At 38.2% G+C, this 17,865-nt stretch overlaps 3 protein-coding genes across 6 annotated transcripts in view; all 3 read left to right on the top strand.

Moving 5' to 3' along the window:
• LOC146660566 (ryanodine receptor 1-like) overlaps positions 1-2,810 on the top strand; it is a 57,722-nt gene extending 54,912 nt beyond the window's left edge. For all 4 annotated transcript variants that reach the window (XM_085420500.1, XM_085420497.1, XM_085420499.1 and 1 more), the window contains one exon: positions 93-2,810. In XM_085420500.1, coding sequence (XP_085276626.1) covers positions 93-188 — 96 coding nt within the window. In that variant the 3' untranslated portion in view covers positions 189-2,810. The remainder of the gene's footprint in view (positions 1-92) is intronic.
• Positions 2,676-5,713, top strand: LOC146660565 (uncharacterized; the record flags this gene model as incomplete). The annotated part of the gene is made up of 4 exons (XM_085421645.1): positions 2,676-2,950; positions 3,185-3,218; positions 4,428-4,602; positions 4,693-5,713. Coding segments are annotated over 4 exons (828 nt in total), but the record flags the coding sequence as incomplete, so codon positions are not given.
• Positions 5,714-9,826: 4,113 nt separating this feature from the next.
• Positions 9,827-17,450, top strand: sms (spermine synthase). The gene is made up of 11 exons (XM_085420495.1): positions 9,827-9,967; positions 11,010-11,130; positions 14,272-14,359; positions 14,691-14,755; positions 14,836-15,011; positions 15,138-15,294; positions 15,448-15,535; positions 15,750-15,864; positions 15,959-16,038; positions 16,230-16,345; positions 16,879-17,450. Exons 1-11 carry the CDS (start codon positions 9,922-9,924, stop codon positions 16,907-16,909), a joined length of 1,083 nt encoding a protein of 360 aa, XP_085276621.1. The 5' UTR covers positions 9,827-9,921; the 3' UTR covers positions 16,910-17,450.
• The last annotated feature ends 415 nt before the right edge of the window (positions 17,451-17,865 follow it).

The following is a 17,865-nucleotide window of genomic DNA, read 5'->3' as shown; positions in this document are numbered from 1 at the left end:
TCTGAAGGTTTTTATTACAGTTTTTCTTTAGTTAGTGTGCTCCATTCAAGGCCTCACATTACCTCTTGTGTTCTTATATCGTGTCTTTTCAGGAGTCATATGTGTGGAAGATGTACCAGGAGCGCTGTTGGGACTTCTTCCCAGCTGGAGACTGTTTCAGAAAACAGTTTGAGGATCAGCTCTCTTAAAATATTTCCTTCAAATATTTTACAAATGAGGTTGTCATGTCATATCACAGCAAACTGGAATTGTCTAGAAAAATCAAGAAAATCCTGTTTGTGAACTATTAAGATGACTATTAATAAAAACTTTAATAATTTCTATGGATAATTAGGAATAAGAAGGGATAAGAATTTGCCCTAGAAGGGAAATTCATGCCAGTCTTTTTGTAAAGTTTAGTCATTTAGCTACTTATTTGTAAAGCATTGCCTCTGACACAAATTTAGAGAATTTATGGATTTTGCTCATTAGTTTTCTAATGTCACTCACAGTTAACCTGTTTCAAAGAAAGCAGCTTACCAGTTAATGTGCAGTAACTCAAGCAGACTACCACACATATCACACATGCATATTAATTGTACTTACATACTATTCAGTCTCAATTATATGCTTTGGTGGTTGTGGCATCATTGGAACTTTAGCATATTTATTTGTTAGAACAGCTGATTTTTTCCAGTTTTAATTTCTTCACATACTACAGTATTTATGTTGAATTTTATTTAATGTTTTTTCCTAAATTAATTTAAAAGTCTGGGATAGTGAAAACATTAGAGTACATTACATTAGGGTAAGCTTGACTGTAATATCACTATTAGTTGATCTTGGACTTGGCATTAAACAGTATGTGTAATAAAGATGAGTTTGATCAGCAGTGGCTCGAGTAGCCTTTGTTATTGTATTTAATACAATTAATAAACACACACAAAAATGCAGCAAGCGAAAGCTGCAATTCAAAAAGAATGAAAAAGACGGAAAAATTAAAACCAGGTTAATGTTCACTTCAACCATTTTTAAGCTTTTAAAGTTTTTTATCAAGCACTTCACCATTCATTAGACAGTAATCCTCTTTAGCCTGAAATGATAAATGCATTTATTCGCTGTCACTGAATCCCCAAGTGTGCATCCCACCAGTTAACCTTTACTCTAACTATTTTTCAATGGATGCATTTTACTAGATTATATAATAAAAGTCGATTAAAGGATAACATTTAGATTATTTGTTGGCAACTTTGCAAAGTCATTGCAAGTTAGTTTGCATTTCAGCTACTAAAACCAGCTATTTAAAACCCTGGTAGGTTCCAATAAACCTACAATTTTTTTAAATGTGGACTTACTTTTTTTAAGTAAATGTAAGTGCAAAAAAACTATTGTCTGATTAGACACGGGTTGATAAATATTCACAGTTTAAGATGACAATGCACTAAATTGTCCCCAAAACCCCCCAAAATGTTATTATTTTTATTTTCATGACAGCAACAAAACCTCTGGTTGATTAATTATATTGTTGGCTTACTATTCATGGTGTGTATTTAATAAAAGAAATGGATGTCTGGTGATGGTTTGATGATTTAAAATGACTTTCAGTTGTAATATCCATTTGGTGTATGTAAAAGCAAATGGGTATTAAAAACAAACATTCAAAAACAGTCGAATCATCCTGATTTACACAGTATCTCTGCACGCACTACAGCACTCTTTCTCTCATCACAACCCATTTTCATACCATGCTGCTGAACTTTGACTCTGTGGAGCATCCCAGCTGACTGGGGATTAAAGCTGAGCATTAAAAGCTCACATTGAGCCTCATGTGCTTTTTGGCCATTCTGTGTGCAAACATTTCTCTCTCAGCCCACTGGAGTCACACATCGACTGTAAACATGAACATCTCGGGGATACATCAGGGCATGCTCAGGATGTATGGTGAGTCGGATCTTTACTTCAGGTGTGGATCTTTCTAGCGGTTGGTATGTGTTGCTTTTTGTAGGGCTTACGGTAATTTTCCAGTTTGTTGTGTACTTTCTGTCATGCTATTGCAAATGCAGATTTTGTTTATATATATTTATGTATAATTTCCATCATTATCTCATGGCATGGAGATGGTGTTAAAAAAGGATGATAAATAGGACAAGTTAGCAATGCTCTTGAGTACAATTTTAATAAGAGAAACCTATCAGTTTTCTCATCTTTGTATCCATTAGCAACCATATTATGAGTTTTTCTTCAAATAAGTACAGACGAATCTATATATACATTGTTTCACTCAAGATCCAAAGCTGTGACAAATGCTGATAGAAACATGACCTAAAGCTGTAGTTTGAAAAAAATGCTAAAAAGATGCTTAGACAGTTGGTATTTTAATACCCATATGTTGTTTACCATTTGCATATAGAACAAGTAAACACAAAGTGTGCGTGCGATTACACTATATGATGTGCACACGGTGGTCAACAGGATCTGATTCATGCTTGATCCCCCAACCATCTGACTGCCTTTAATCTGCTGGGATGATGGAATGACACAGTGTTCATTCTTTAATCCACGTGTACAATGTTCCCTCTGCTATCTTGATCACTCTCAGTATCCTCTGGGGGTTTTGTGATTCTGATTGGAATTGTTTATCACATTGTCATTTTGTCAACAAGCATTTTCTACACAATGACTGTTGACTTTTTCTCTGCATTTCTGGTTCAGGTGGATTTATTTTCAAACAGTGGAAGAAAAGATTTCTCCTTATAACTGCTGAAGGCAGTCTCCTAGTGTGCCATGATGCATCATCCCCTCCCAGCCAGCTGGTACTCTTGCAAAACAGTTGTGAGGCGATTGTGGAAGGCAAGGAGATCTTGGACCTACCTAAATTACCCTCTGGCGGGGGCAGAGATTGCTGCTTTGCTCTGATCCTGCCCCAGAATAAGTATCTGCTGCTGCTGGCGGAAACCTCTGCAGAGTGCAGGTGTTGTGGGGCTTTCTCTGCTAACTCTTGGGCCTTGTTTTAGATTAATGCTGCACACATTTAAGTTTAATATAACAAAGTTTGAGTGGTTTGGGGAATATGCCTTTTTGACTATTTTGAAACATATATGTCAGGTGAAAGACACATTAGCTACACATTCCAAAATTTCCAGGTATTCCATTGTTGTACATGAATTTGCATAAAGGTAATAACAATCGCTTTTTTCACTTTCAGCCAGTGGGTGAACGTGCTGAAAAAAGTGAAAAAGGTAAGTTAATAACATATTTATATTATTTATAATTATGTGTAATAATTATTTACAATAATGTTTACTATGTTCACCATCTATGTTTACCATCATTATTAATAATTGTAATTTGTTATCAAGCAAAATAGATGAACTTGATCACATTAATGAAAGAAAAATGATGTGATGCCCCATGTCAAAGAACATGGGGCATCACACCATGCTTTGTATGGCAGATTGGTCAGAGTAGCCATGGTGACCCCATCTACTTTGGTGCATACCACCTATCAAACCTTCTTGCAGACTATTTACACTCCTGGATGCTGCAGGATTTCCTTAGCCACACTGAAAAAAATGATGAGAAACTTGAAAAAGAGTTCAATGTGCTGACTTGTCCTTAAAATCCCCCAAATCGGGATTCCTGAAGTCAAGTATGTATCTGCAAGTGCTGAAAAAACTAGAGCTTAGAGATACGTACTGAAAGCGCCTGCTAGGGCACCTGTGCAGGCAGTCCATGTCACAACGGTCAAAGCTTTTAAAATTAAAAGGGAGACCTACACAATAGACATGTAGTTTAAATGTTTCTGCCTGGTGTATGTCATTGCTATTCATTAAATGTATGTATCAAAGAGATGTTTCACATAAAACAATGAATGTAGACCACGGGTGGGCAATCTCAGTCCACGAGGGCCGGTGTCCCTGCAGGTTTTAGATGTGTCCTCGAACCAACACAGCTGATTTAAATGGCTAAATTAGCTCCTCAACATGTCCTGAAGTTCTCCAGAGGCCTGGTAACGAACTAATCATGTGATTCAGGTGTGTTGACCCAAGGTGAGATCTAAAACCTGCAGGGACACCGGCCCTCGTGGACTGAGATTGCCCACCCCTGATGTAGACCTTGTAGTGGTGTTAGAAAGAAGGCTGTGAATCACCAGAGTCAGTGGGGCGAAAAAGAAAAAGTGTGAATATATTTTCAGAGAAATCACTATTAGCATGCAAAATCATATTTTCTGTACACACACAGACTATACACTACACTATGGACTCTTTGGAAATTAGATTGATTGATTTACATAAAGAATGTGCTCTGCGCTTTCAGATAATCTTTTAATCCTTAGATTTTTTTTAGTGTTTTAATCAGTCGATTAATTCATTTCTTTGAATTCCTGGCAGACATTGTGTTGGGAACATTATTTTTCTTTAACAGCATCTCCATTTTCTTTTCCACAGAGTCTCTCATCACCTCTCAGTCCTTGCAAGCGACATCAGATGCCACAACCACGTATTACTCTCCGAGATCTTGTGCCTGAACAAATCCTGGATAAAGATCCACCAACTCCACCTGTCAGCGACACAGAGTCATCCTCCCCTGGGCCAATGACTGGCGCTTCCCCGAAGGAGAAAGGTGAGCACTGGTGTTTCTTCTATTTTCATGTAAAAAATATTGCATAGATAGTTTATTAAAACATGTTTTTCAAACTGTTCATTTCAACAGGCAGGAATTCTTCCCGTACTAAGTATCATAAAGGAGGTGCATATTCAGCAGGCTGTTTGCGTCACGGCACTATCAATAATGCCCAAGCAATGAAGGCAGTTTATCTGCTGATGGGAGGGGCTGCTGCTTCCTCTGCCATGGGTTATTTAGGCACATGCTCATCTTCTAATCTGGAAGCCAAAGCCCCGGATCTGCCACTCTGCACAGATTTCTCCAGCATGGGACCAGCAGGAGGGTACCACACTGGCACTCCTGCACTCGACTCCGCCCACTTTAACAGCTTTGACTTTGAAGTGGCAGACTCTGATTTTGACGCTTTTGATTGTGGTGGATTTACTTTCTAATAATCTGCTTGTTGGAGACTGTGGATACGGATATATTTAATGGTACTGAACAAGTTGTTCCCACATATTTTGTCAAAATGACAAAACCATGTGAGGATATTTTATTAAGGGATAAATAAAATAATCCTGAATGTCAGTCAGTAAACCTGCAATAATAGCATTGTTGCTCATGGGTGTAGTGGCAGTGAGTGAGAATTCAACACTGACACAAATGTGATGTGCATTTAGGCAATAATACTGAGGTTCATCATTTTATTGTTGTGTTATTTTGTCACTATCATTTATCATAAAAAACATCAATTACAGCAACTTTAATAACACATGTGACTCCATCCTGTGGAAGAATATTATTTGCTGTTTTGGTTTAAATGTTCCTCTGTGTTTAATGGAGGCTCTGGATATTATGGGCACTAATTGAAGACTGATAGCATGATACACTTAAGTACCATTTGTGCGTAGTGTTGAAAGAGTCTTAAAAATTATGTAATAACCCAGATTGGATTAAAATCCATCTGTAATAGATACATTGACCAAGGACAAACTACTAGAGCTCCTCTTAATCTTTTTTCAGGTACTGTGTTCCTTTCGAACATTCAGCTGTTAATTGTCCTTGGATTTATGTTACATTCAAAGTAATTCTGTCTGAGTTCATTTCCTTTAAATGAATAAAAGCTTTGTGTGGAAATGTGTTCTACTTGTTCTCTTTGTGCAGTTAGTTACTAACCACCTAAACTGAATTTCTTGCAAATACTTTTAATGAAGAATATCCATTTTGCATTCAACTGAAACCAACAAACTCAATAAAAGCCAAATTAAATTGAAATTAAAACAAAAAAAGGAGCAGGGAATGAAAAAAGACAATAAACCTCCCACTGACTGGCAGTTTGGTAATACCTGAACTAAAGCTATGTCAGAGGACACCTGATGGTGTGACACATCAGGCAGGAGTGAGGTCCCTGCTCACAACGTGCTTCTTATAAGTTATAACTAGAATAATTTAACCATTCTACGTATGCAATACATAAAGTATATACAGTTTCTTCAGTAATTTGTGTTGAAAGCTAAATAACACATATTAATTCTTTTTTGTTAATACTGTTAATACTTTTTATCATTACATAGTTACTAAAGTAACACAGGCACTAAAAGTACATTTTTGTCCATTATTTTCTTTTTTAGTTTAAAACGCTTTTAATAAGAAGCATTAGTTAACAAAACTAGACTTCTTCCTATATATAGTGTAGCTTTGCAGTGATGTGACTATTTTTGAGGTAGCTTGCAAAGCTATGCTTCTTGAGAAAAATAGCTTTAACGCTCTTTGGTAACTACTGTAATGCATGGGTCACATCATCACTCTTTGAATTTTCTCTTGTTCTCTTATTTAAATTAAATACAACAGACTGTTTTTTTTTCACTGTAGCTGCTCACCAATCAAGTCACTTATGAAGTGAAATCAAATTCCTTCTATTTGTGTAAATGCATGCAGTCTTAATCACCTTCCTGGCACAGCAGCAGCTTAAGACAGTCATAAAAGCCTGTGTGTGACTTCACTGATACCCTTATAGGCCCATATAGAGCCAAGGTTCAAGAGAGTTTGTAATTAACACTGTTCTTAATATTCTCTCTTTGTTCATGCACTAAGTTGGGTTTTTTTAAAGTTAAAAAAAAGTAACTAAACATTATCAGTACCTCTGTCCTACTTGCAGTGGAGTGAAATCTGTGAGTATTCTCCACACAAGGTCAGTCAGGTTTTCAGCATGTGCTTGGAGTCTGACAAACTTTCCACTTGTCTCTGCTCCTGTTTGTGATATGAGCCCAGGCCACAGCCAGGGTGAGAAGAGTGTCCAGTTTAAGAACAATATCATGCCTCTGTTTTTTTAAGGGTTATTTTTTCTTGGTGGAAATTACTCTATGTGCTTACAGTATAAAAGTATGAAAGTGAGTGTTAAGTCTTAAAGTAGTGTTAAGTCTGAGACCATGGTTCACTGTTGGAAAACGGTGGACTGCTTCCTCTGGGTTGTGAGTGAGTTGCTGCCTTCTAAGAGGCCTTTGGACAGGTCGACCAGTGAGTCACTGAAAACTGTCACAGAAAGGATGCTGAGCAGGAGGCAAGGCTATTGATTTAGCAGTCAATCTACCTTCCAAACGTCCACTTTACTAATTAGGTCTGGAGGGATTCTTTAAACACTTTACCTGGCTTTGGTGGTTGGACCCAGCCTCACAAATAGTCCATGGATCTGGCACATCCACAGCTCAGGATAGAGCTGCTTTTCCTTTGCTCAGAAAGAGTTTGACGAGATGGCTCAGGCGTCTGATTAGAATACCATCTGGGAGACTTTCTTTTGGAGGTTTTCCAGGCATGACCAGCTGGAGCTGTAGATTGCTTGAGGGATTACTATGTGCTCAAGTTATGGAGCAACTGGAAAATCCTCCCCAGCAATGTTTCCAGCAAACTGAAATCTATTGCTGGGGAGAAACGAGAGACCCCTGGTGTGCCCACCTAGTCTCCTGCAACTGTGAGCGGACCTGGGAAGACTGGAAGAAGATAAAAAAAAACGAATAAACAAACTATTAACTAATCTAGTCCCTCAAATATTTCAAAATAAAGGTACTTTCATTGTGAACCAATAAAAACTATTATTTACAGTTGCTGGTAGCAACCACAATCTTTTTTTCTTTCTTTTTTAACAAAGTTAAAAAGTCACAGAAGAATCAAGATTCAGGTCTTTAAATTTTCTAAGCCAGCCATACAGTCATAAGTCAGCCAGGTTAGCTAGAAAATTAGCCTGCATTTAAAGACATCTAAGGTTTAGCTTACTAATTTAGCAGCACACGTGACCATGGTTTCTTGACGTCTACAAACAGAAATATCTTCAGAGAGAGGTTTGGGCACTTATAAACAGTATCAGTATCACAGCAGTCTGTGTAACTTAGTACACAACAAAATAGACACTATAAATAACAATAAAATGTCTAAAACCACCACCAAAAACAAACATAGCAAAGAAAGCAAAGTTGGTTGCTAAAATCTCTAAAACAAGACAGAAAACGTGAAAATGATATCAATAAAATCATTTTCATGACAGAAAAAATAAAGGAATCATTTTGATGATCACCACTGCAAAACCAGTTAGAGGCCAGAAGGCCAGAAGGCTTTTTTCTTTTAAAAAAAAAGAAATTGTTGGAGCCTGAAAGCTAACAAGATGTGCAACTGTCTCTCCCCCCAGGCTGTTATACTAAGGACTCATTTAGCCCTTTTGACAAACTCTAGAGAAGAGTGAACGTGCACACACACACATACACACTCATTCATGAATGCTGAATGCTGTGTACATTTGTAAGTAAATATTGCCTTTTTAAGGTGTGTAATGTGTAAAGTGACAAAGAAGAGACGTCTTGTTTAATCTTAGGATTGTACTGCATGTGCGAATTTACATTGTGTAATCACATATGTATAATACCAGTAATATAAAGGTAATATAATATGAAGTAATATAATAACATAATATAAATGACATATACTGGCTGAACAAGCATTGGCAGAGGTCTTTTTCATTCACATCCTTTTTTCTGAACATACAATAACAAAATTATTTTATTATTTTAGAGGCTTGGCATTCAAGTAGTGCTTAACAAATTTATTAGACCGCCTGTCACAAAAACAAGAAAACAAATCTTTTACAAATGTGTCAAAAACTTGTTTAAAACTAAAAAGTTAATTTGAAACATCTTAATTGAAATTGCAGCAACAAAAAATAAATATATATTTTTAGCAATTACCAGTGCTGTGGTGGTCTTTTAAATTTGTTTAGCACTGTAAAGTATGACAGGAGTCTATCTTAAAAGAAATGTGTCAATAGTCATATGCAGCTTTGCTGACAAGGACAGTCTTCTTGGCAGCCAGTTAGAGCCTACAAAATACAAAGTCTTGTCCTACAGCATTCTGAGGAAGTATTCCAAGTACAATACCCCGCACCTGTTTACTTATATCTGCCCTCATGATGGAAATGTAAATTTGTAACACGGCACCTCATGTGCAACAGTCCGTCCCCCGCCCTGTCTAAATATCTCAGATCAGCCCTCTTTACAAACTTGTAAAGAAAGAATAAACATGCGTGCATGCACATTTTCATATTCAATACCTTTAGGTAGGAGTCCTGTGTGTATTTTGTAGCTCAGTATTGTGTTTTTATGATGTGTAAAGTGACAAAAAAGAAATATATCTTTAAAACTAGTCACTATACTTCATATGCACGAAATTGTTGAACAGAACATACAAAGAAATAAAGATAAAAAATAAAGTAAAAACAAATATAGAATAATCATAAGAGTACAAAAGTGGCCCCTTGTAATCCAGGGCCTTGTTACAGAGGGCTTGCTGGTTGTTTGAAAGATTCAGGTTTGCTGGCTGTACTTTGCAGATCTGGAAACTATGTCCATCTTTCATGTTTGAGACTCCCCTTTTGTAAACTAGAGTCAGTTAAAAAACAAGATACTGTTCCATTATGCGTTGTAGGACATGATAAAAGAGAAAAGTTCTGTACAGTCACACACGAAGAGGGACAGATGGTAACAATATGTGCAGATTTGTTTGATTATAGGATGTGTAACATCATGCGCTCAATGCAATGACTGTGAAACTTTTAACAGTCGCTGATTGAATGATATTAAAATCAAAATTCCCACTTGTCCTGATTAACGCATGGTGACGTAGTGAATCCCCACCTTGACGTCAGCCGCAGCCAATAGGACTTCACGGTCATCGCAGAAGCCCTGCCCACTTTAGCAAGTGCAGTCTGTAGCGGTAACAGGGTCCGCCCCCTGTCTCTGCAGATAAAGGTTCGCAGTCTGCTATCCCAGGCATGGATGACGGTTGTAGTGAGACATGGCAGTCCGACATTACACTCTCGACTTCAACCTCTCTACAGCAGGTAGGAGGAAGGTGATGCATAGCTGACTGTAGGAAGGTCTTTCGTTACATTTCGTTATGCATCAGGGCTGCATGCTTTGCTAGCCTGCTAGTTTTGGCCTGCTAATTTATAGTCAATACTGCCAGGATTATAAAGTGCCACTGGTACATTGCCCATGTTTAGGCACTATATGCATGTGCCCTAGTGCTATGCTACTTGTGCCCACCAGTACAAACCCCTGTCCGTAGGCAGGTACGGCTTGACACTGGTAGGCCACTATTAGCTCGTGAACTGTCACATCAGTATGCATATTTAATGTCAGTGGCACATATTTACAGGTCAGCGTAAATGTCTGTTTAGCAGGTATCTTTGTGGATAAAGCAGCGCAAGCAACTACGGTTGAAACCAAAGTCACATCACTGTCAGTGCAGCATAAGCTTCTAATTAGAGCTCAGTTAGCTTTGGCTAGCATGGCTATGATTAGCCTAGCCGTGTTAGCAAGTCTCTGTAATCAATAACAGAGGGCCCGAGCGATCTCATCAAATAGTTGCGAAAAGTACAGCTTGAATTAATATAATGCGGATTTGTTTTATGACTTATAGGACTTATACAGGTGTGTCTGTTTCATAAGTATAAATTATAACATCAAGTGTGAGTAATCGTTGTTTAATCATGCAGCACGCGCTTTTCGTCGACCTAAGTCTGTGACCCCGTTAACACACGATAATCAGTAAACGCATGTAGTAAATTGGCACCCGTGCGCTTTGAGGGCTCTGCCAGACATTTATAGTCCAATTAAAATCATCCAGGAAGACGTGCATGTCTGCCATTGTTGTGGTTTTACCATTAACTGATAGTGGTGTGAGAATGAAGCTATGAAGATTCAAACTGTCATTAGGCTTTTTTTTTCTTCTTTTTAAAAACCCTTTGGTTCCTCTAAACAGACTTCTGAAACAAAGTTTGTCACAGATAATAAATGGAGTATATGATAATGAAAGTGAAGTGCAGCTGTATTTGATTAATATATTTTGTTCACATCAGATTTATTTGCTCCCTCTTTCAGTTGACCCTGCCTCGACAGTGTCTGGTCTGCTGTCTATATTTCATGAACAGGAACTGACAGAGACTATTCATGATACAGACGGGCATGGTTATCTTGCTACCTTTGTGGGCAAGAATGGCAGGTAAGGTCAATATTTTTTCACAAACAAAAGTGACTCCTTCAGTCTAATTATAACTCTTTAGCAGTAAAACTTGGATTACTAAATCCTAATTGGGCAAAACATTTTGTGTATTAGGATGTGATAGCTTAAAGCTAATCTGGCTAGGGTACTTGTTGGCTCGTCTTCAATCAGATTTGTGTCTGTATAAATAAATAATAAAGGTGCAACAATACTAATATCGATATTGAACCGTTCGATGCAGTGCTTTCGGTACGCATATGTATCGAACAATACAAAATTTTTACATTTATTTTATCAACTTTTCTTCTGACGATGCTGTCTGTGTTGAGCGCTCAGTGGATCTGCGCTCGACAGTGCAGCCTAGGCGGAGTAATCGAACGCAGATTCACTGAGCGCAGGGCAAGCTAGCGAAACAGAAGTTAAGCTCTCCTTGCAACATGCCAAATTGAACCTCCCCCACCCTCATTCAGACCTGGCGTTTGGAACCATTTTGGTTTTCATGTGACGTATGACCCTGAAGGTAAGCGCGTCATGGACAAAAGTAAAACAGTATGTTGGATGTGCCACGCAATGCTCAATTACATTGGTGGGAACTAGTGCGTTAGCGCAGTTTTCTCATTAACGTGTTGGCCGTCCAGCCCCATGCACGGGGCGATCCGCGTTAATGTCATTTCAGATTAACGCTGACAGCACTAGTGGGAACACAACGAATATGACTGCACATTTACGCCGACATCATCCTAATGCAAAGACAAGTGGAAGCAGACAAAAACAACAAGCACGCATGGTACAAACTTGACCCGAGTCATTTGTTAGCACATGATTCTCCTTATGGGGACCTGATATGTTTAACCCTTGTGTGGTGTTCATATTTTTGTTACTCAGCCAGTGTTCATGGGTCTGGTGGACCCGCTAGAGTTTTGGCTTTCCAAATTAACACTATCAAACAATTTTATGTTAAATTACTAAACAGATGTTTACTTCATCCCAATTACAAGCCATATGAACAGCAAACATGGTTAATTTTTTCCCTTTACCTTTGTTAGATCACATTTATGAATTAATGTGCTTCTCGTTTTTTTTTTTTGTTTGTTTTTTATAAAATGTTATAAAAAACATAAATCAGTTATAATCAAGTGGAGTGAGTGGTAAGACACAACACATTTACATGTGAAGCAATATGTTCCACAACTAAATGGGATCAGCTGCTCATCAATGGTGACATTAGGCCCAGGTTTGTAAAACAGGGGGAGGTGGTGCACCCACTTATCCCACACTGTCCTGATGGCAGCTAGCTTGTCTCTCTGCCGTCGAGCTGGTCTGTCGTCTCGGTTATCAAAACGGATAATCCTGGAAATTTTGTGGAAGTTTTCCAGAGTCATTGATGCACGGAAAGGTTCTTGCCGGTTTCTGCATCCCACAGGGATTCTGTGGATTGCCCTTTGGACCTGAAAACTCCTGCAAGGATAAGAACCCCAAAGTAGGCCTTTGGGGTTCTTAGATGAATTTGGTCCATCTCCTTCGACCTCTCTCCAAAAAAACACCTTCCTTCTAGATTACTGCAATCCAGAATAATTTTCTGGATGGAATCTGGGATGAAAAGCTCAAATGAAGACTTGATGTCCTGCACATGAGTAACTGTCAGCCGTGTTGGCCCTGGCTTATCCCAGTAACAGCTCTGCAGGGTGGCTCATTTCTTGGGCAAGAAGACCATTCAATTTCACCAGTTATTGACATCCATGTTTCTTCACTTGCTGTCTGGTGGGCTTGTTCTGGTCCTAGAGCTGGCTGCAGATGGGGTACTCGTCTTCGTTTTGTTACTAAATGGTGCTCAACCTCATCCTCTTCAAAGTCACTGTCAGACTCTGAATTTTCAGAAATGCTAAATATTCTGAAACCTCTTTGTCAACATCATCGTTCGAAGCCTCTCTCTCTTCCAAAATCAATTGGATGGCCCTCGCAGCAGATAATCTTTTGCCATCTTGATCAGTTGGGATAAGGAACCACACTGGCAAAGTCTTATTTATAGTATTATGCCCCTAATTTGCAGGTGGGACAGGGTATGAGAAAATAAAATTTGGATCCCTCAAGAAAGAGGGTAAAATGTGCAGGAATGTCAGAGCAGACGGTGTTGATAGTTGAATTTTCAACAATGTTGCAACTTTGTGCGGAGCAGGAGGGGAAGAAAACACTATCAGCAGCACCAGAAAGGAGGAAGACAGAGTGTGGGAACACAGGACCTACACTTTCAACACTTTTATTAGACCTGGGTCCAGTGGACCCAAACACCTTGTATGTAATGTAAATGCGTGGGGGGAGGTACAGTATGAGGTCATTGAAAATTAGTTTGGATTTATGTTCTTCACAGAAAATAAGCCAAAGCCAATGAATTTCAGGTTGAAAAAATAATTAATTGTTTAATTTCTTTTGAAAAAAACTGAAAACGGGTCTCACAGACCCGAACACCATACAAGGGTTAATATGCTGCTGAGAATATAGCCCAGAAGAAGCGTACAGTATAGCTTTTATTTTGGAAAGAGCCATTTCTCTGTAACAAACTCCTTTCCAAAGATGAGTGATTCCTCAATCAGATATATTTATTTTTTTATTACTTTGTTGTTTCAGCGACATTAAATTTAAAAACTGTACTTTTGAGTTAAAATATGTATTTATAATTTTAATACATGACAAATTAAAAAGGCATAAACAGTTTTTGTTTTTGTTTTTTTTTTTGTATCAAAAAAATATCGAATCGAACCGTGAATTTTGTGTATCATTGCACTCCTAATAAATAAGTGTACTAATATCCCAAAGCCAGGATGTGTTTTCACCAAATGTGGGTCTTTGGAGAATTCTAAAACTTGTGTGTTGTCTGACTCTCTAAGCAATGTCTACGGCTTCTTGATAGACTTCCTGATAAATCCTGAGCATGCTTCTAGTTGGACAGCATTGCAGGAATGTTTCAGTTAACTCTTCAAACTTTAAAAATATTACCCTTCAAACTTCTTTGCAACAGAGGAACTTTTCACAGCTTCCTCTGAGAGGTCGCATTGCACACGTTGAGTGGCTTTTTTTGTTTTTAGTTTAGTGTTCTTCTAACTTTGTTTTGCATCGTTTTCTCTTTCCTACATCAATTCTCAGGTTTGTTGTCCTGCGTGTGCACTCCCAGGGGCTGGTCACAGTTGATTTGCAGTTTTACGAAGATGATGACATTGCACAGCTAGACAATGTAAGAGCATACACAGGGCTATTGTTTTTACCAACATTGAAACTAATAAGGTTAAACATCTCTGGGACTATATAATGATAACCCAACCCTTTTTGACCATAGGCATCTTTAGTGCCTGTCAAAAGATACTTAGTTACTGTCTGTGTACTGGCTTCCTGTATTCAAACACTTTCACATCCCTAAATGCTAGTGCATACACGGAGGGTTAAATTACACCAACTATGGTGTTGTTTACTCCCGATGTGTTTTGCATTAGGGTTGTCTGTGTAGCAATATGAAACCTTTCACAAATTTGGTGAAAGTTTAAGCTGCATCTATTCTTACTCCACAGCTTTTGAATGCACTGGAAAATAAGCTGAAAGTTCTCTTAAATGGCAATATTACAAGGATTAAAAAGTAAGTATCACTATATTGTTCTTGTAAATGTATCGTACTTCATGGTGCAGTATTATTTATCCCCCCCCACCTCCCAAAAGGCTTCCAGCCCTTTTGCGAGGAGCAAAAGTTGACCGCTACTGGCCCACAGCCGATGGCAGACTAATTGAGTATGACATTGACAAGGTGGTGTATGAAGAGGATTCTGAATACCAAAACATAAAGATTTTGCACTCACAGCAGTATGGGAATATTCTAGTTCTGGATGGAGACGTTAGTAAGTATATAAATCATGGCATGTTGCTTGCACACAAGATTTTGTTTTTTCAAAATGACTGTTTAACTTAGAGTCAGTCTAATAAGAATTATTTGTTTTGCCTTTAAAAACAAATTTTTCTTGCAGACCTTGCAGAGAGTGACTCTGCCTACACCCAGGCCATCACAGGCAGTGGAAAAGAAAACTACGCTGGAAAAGAAGTGCTGATTTTAGGAGGAGGTGATGGAGGAATACTTGCTGAGTTGGTCAAACAAAAGCCAAAGATGATCACCATGGTGGAGATATCCTTTACTGAGCTTTCATTTGAGTGACTTTGTTCATATTAAAGCAAACATTCACTTTTTTAGATCACTCCAAATCTCCACACTTAGATTTGCATTATTCTCAGTGTAATTCTGTGTGTGCATCTGACTGTTCCTTAATAAAGCTTCTACATTGACCAGAAGGTGATAGATGGGTGCAAAAAATACATGAGGAAGACTTGTGGTGATATCCTGGACAACCTGAAGGGAGACTGTTACCAAGTGAGTGCTGAATTGTGTGGTGTGTGTTTTTTTTGTTTGTTTGTTTTTTTTTTTTTTTTTTTTTTTTTTTTTTTTGTGTGTGTGTGCACATTTGCTCAAAATGTGTTTTGCGTTATTAATTATTTTTAAAGCGGCAATAGGCAGGACAAAAGTTTTGAAGCAGGGGTAAATTGAAGATGCATTTTGAATAATCTCCTCGTCTCATGGATTGCAGATATTAATTCAGGACTGTGTTCCCTTGCTGAAGAAGTATGTCCAGGAAGGAAGGACATTTGATTATGTTATTAATGACCTCACTGCAATCCCAATATCCACCTCGCCAGAAGAAGGTATTGATAACAATAGCCATACATCAGGAAAGGTGGCACACAGGTGCAGTGTGAAGAAATGTTTAACTTGTCACATGCTGTCTGGTTTCTGTAGACTCTACGTGGGAGTTCCTGCGTCTCATTTTAGATCTATCTATAAAAGTGCTGCATCCCAGTGGAAAGTATTTCACACAGGTGAGTCTGCTCCTAATTTACCATACCGTTCATGATTGGGGGATTTTGTCAATACTGTTTTTAAAGGTGAACTAAATATTAATTTATTTGAAACACTTCATGCGATGACCAAGCATCATTTCTACTGTGTGTCAGGGCCTAATTATTTATCTGTATGAGTCTCATGAATCTTTTCTGCTGCTGGCCATCAGGGCAACAGCGCAAATCTGACCGAGGCACTGAATCTGTTTGAGGAACGGCTGGGAAGGCTCTCGTGTCCAGTGGACTTCCGCAAAGAGGTGGTGTGTGTTCCATCCTACCTGGAGCAGTATCCTTTCTATCAAGTCCCATAATTTATAAAAATGTTTACTGAATTGAAGTATTAAGGCTAGGTTATCATTTCTGCTTTCATTAGAGAAATTAAATAATGGTGTTTTGCTCTTATACTGTGAGGGAGAAATTCAAAGTGTCTGCTTTAAAAAAAACAAAAACAACCAAACAAAACCCCAGACATTCAGGCACTGTCAAAGGTCACCTTTGCATATGGACTGATTATTAAAATTGGGATATTTGCTTGCTGTGGTCACCTGATCCTGCCAGTGTAGTTTAGTTAGCAGGCACATTAGGACCATCTGATTTTAATAATCCAGTCTAAGCGTCTGTCTGCAGGTGCCGCTTGCACGCACTGCAGCACTATGCACTCTAAACACCACTGAGCTAATGGAAAAACAGTCTACTAACACACCAAAGCCACATGCAGGTGAATAAAGATGGTCTTCCCCATCAATCTAGCTCAGTTTCAATCCAGTCTAACATTTATTTGTTTTTGTGTACATGTGTAGTCCTTAACTCAACTATCAGATGGGTTTTTTACACCGCTTGGAAAAAGTAAACAAGTTATCTCCTGAAATTCTCAGCAGCTGGAATGTGAAGGCTCCTAATTTCTTCTGTACCCCCTCATTTGTACGCAAATTGAATGCAGCCTGAAAATTGGAGGCCACACAAAATTCAGTTTAGTTTTAAATGTTAGGAACTATTCAGATATTTCCAAAGTCTGAATTGTTCACACACCTCTGTGCACATTGGTGAGCTTCTGCTGACTAAGACAAGTAATTTAATTTGCTGTTTTCAGTTAACAAACACTGACTGAAAAACACTCCAGCTTAAACCAGTCAAGTTGGTGTGGTTAAGTTATGAGAGTATATGTGTATATATATTTTTTCTTTTTCTATAGCTGACTCAGTTCTCCTCGAGGCATAATTGCAGTTTTATCATCCCCATTCTTTTAATTTTACAACTTGTCAGTTGTATTGTTTGTTACTTGAGGTTTTTTTTTTTTTTTTTTTCTCCTTATAAATGTCCACTTGCATGTGCTCTGAAGGAGCTGTTGGAACACTGATTTTTATACACTGATAATGTGGAGTAACTCATTTCCCATACATATGTACTCATTTTCTGTAATCTTGAGTTATGAAGTTGAATGAACGTGCCTCTGCGTGAGCCAGTGCACAGGTGCAGCATACCCAAAGTGTCACTTTTATGCTTCATTTTTGTTGCTGCCTTTCAAATGTGATTTCTTTCAGGTTGTATTAAGGTGGTCACGCCCAGCGGGACTGAGGGGCTTAAATCAAAGTGTTTTAAAAGGGAAACTATTTCTCCAAAGTTACTGCCACCTCTGCTTGTGCTGTTTTGTCATGTTTTATCGGCACCTTTTTGTTTTTGCCTGATAAAGTTTTTGTTAAGACTGTATTAGGTGCACGTAAAGGACGGTGAATGTAGCTTGCATATACAGTACAATGCACATTTGATCTACCCTGTGGGACATTTATTTATTCGTTATTTCATTAA

Source organism: Rhamphochromis longiceps, linkage group LG10 (genome assembly GCF_057381845.1).
Source record: "Rhamphochromis longiceps isolate RC_006_pf linkage group LG10, R_longiceps_female_GT1.1, whole genome shotgun sequence".
Taxonomy (NCBI): Eukaryota; Metazoa; Chordata; class Actinopteri; order Cichliformes; family Cichlidae; genus Rhamphochromis; species Rhamphochromis longiceps.
The sequence above is the reverse complement of the archived record's forward strand: the minus strand, read 5'-3'. Positions and strand labels throughout refer to the sequence as shown.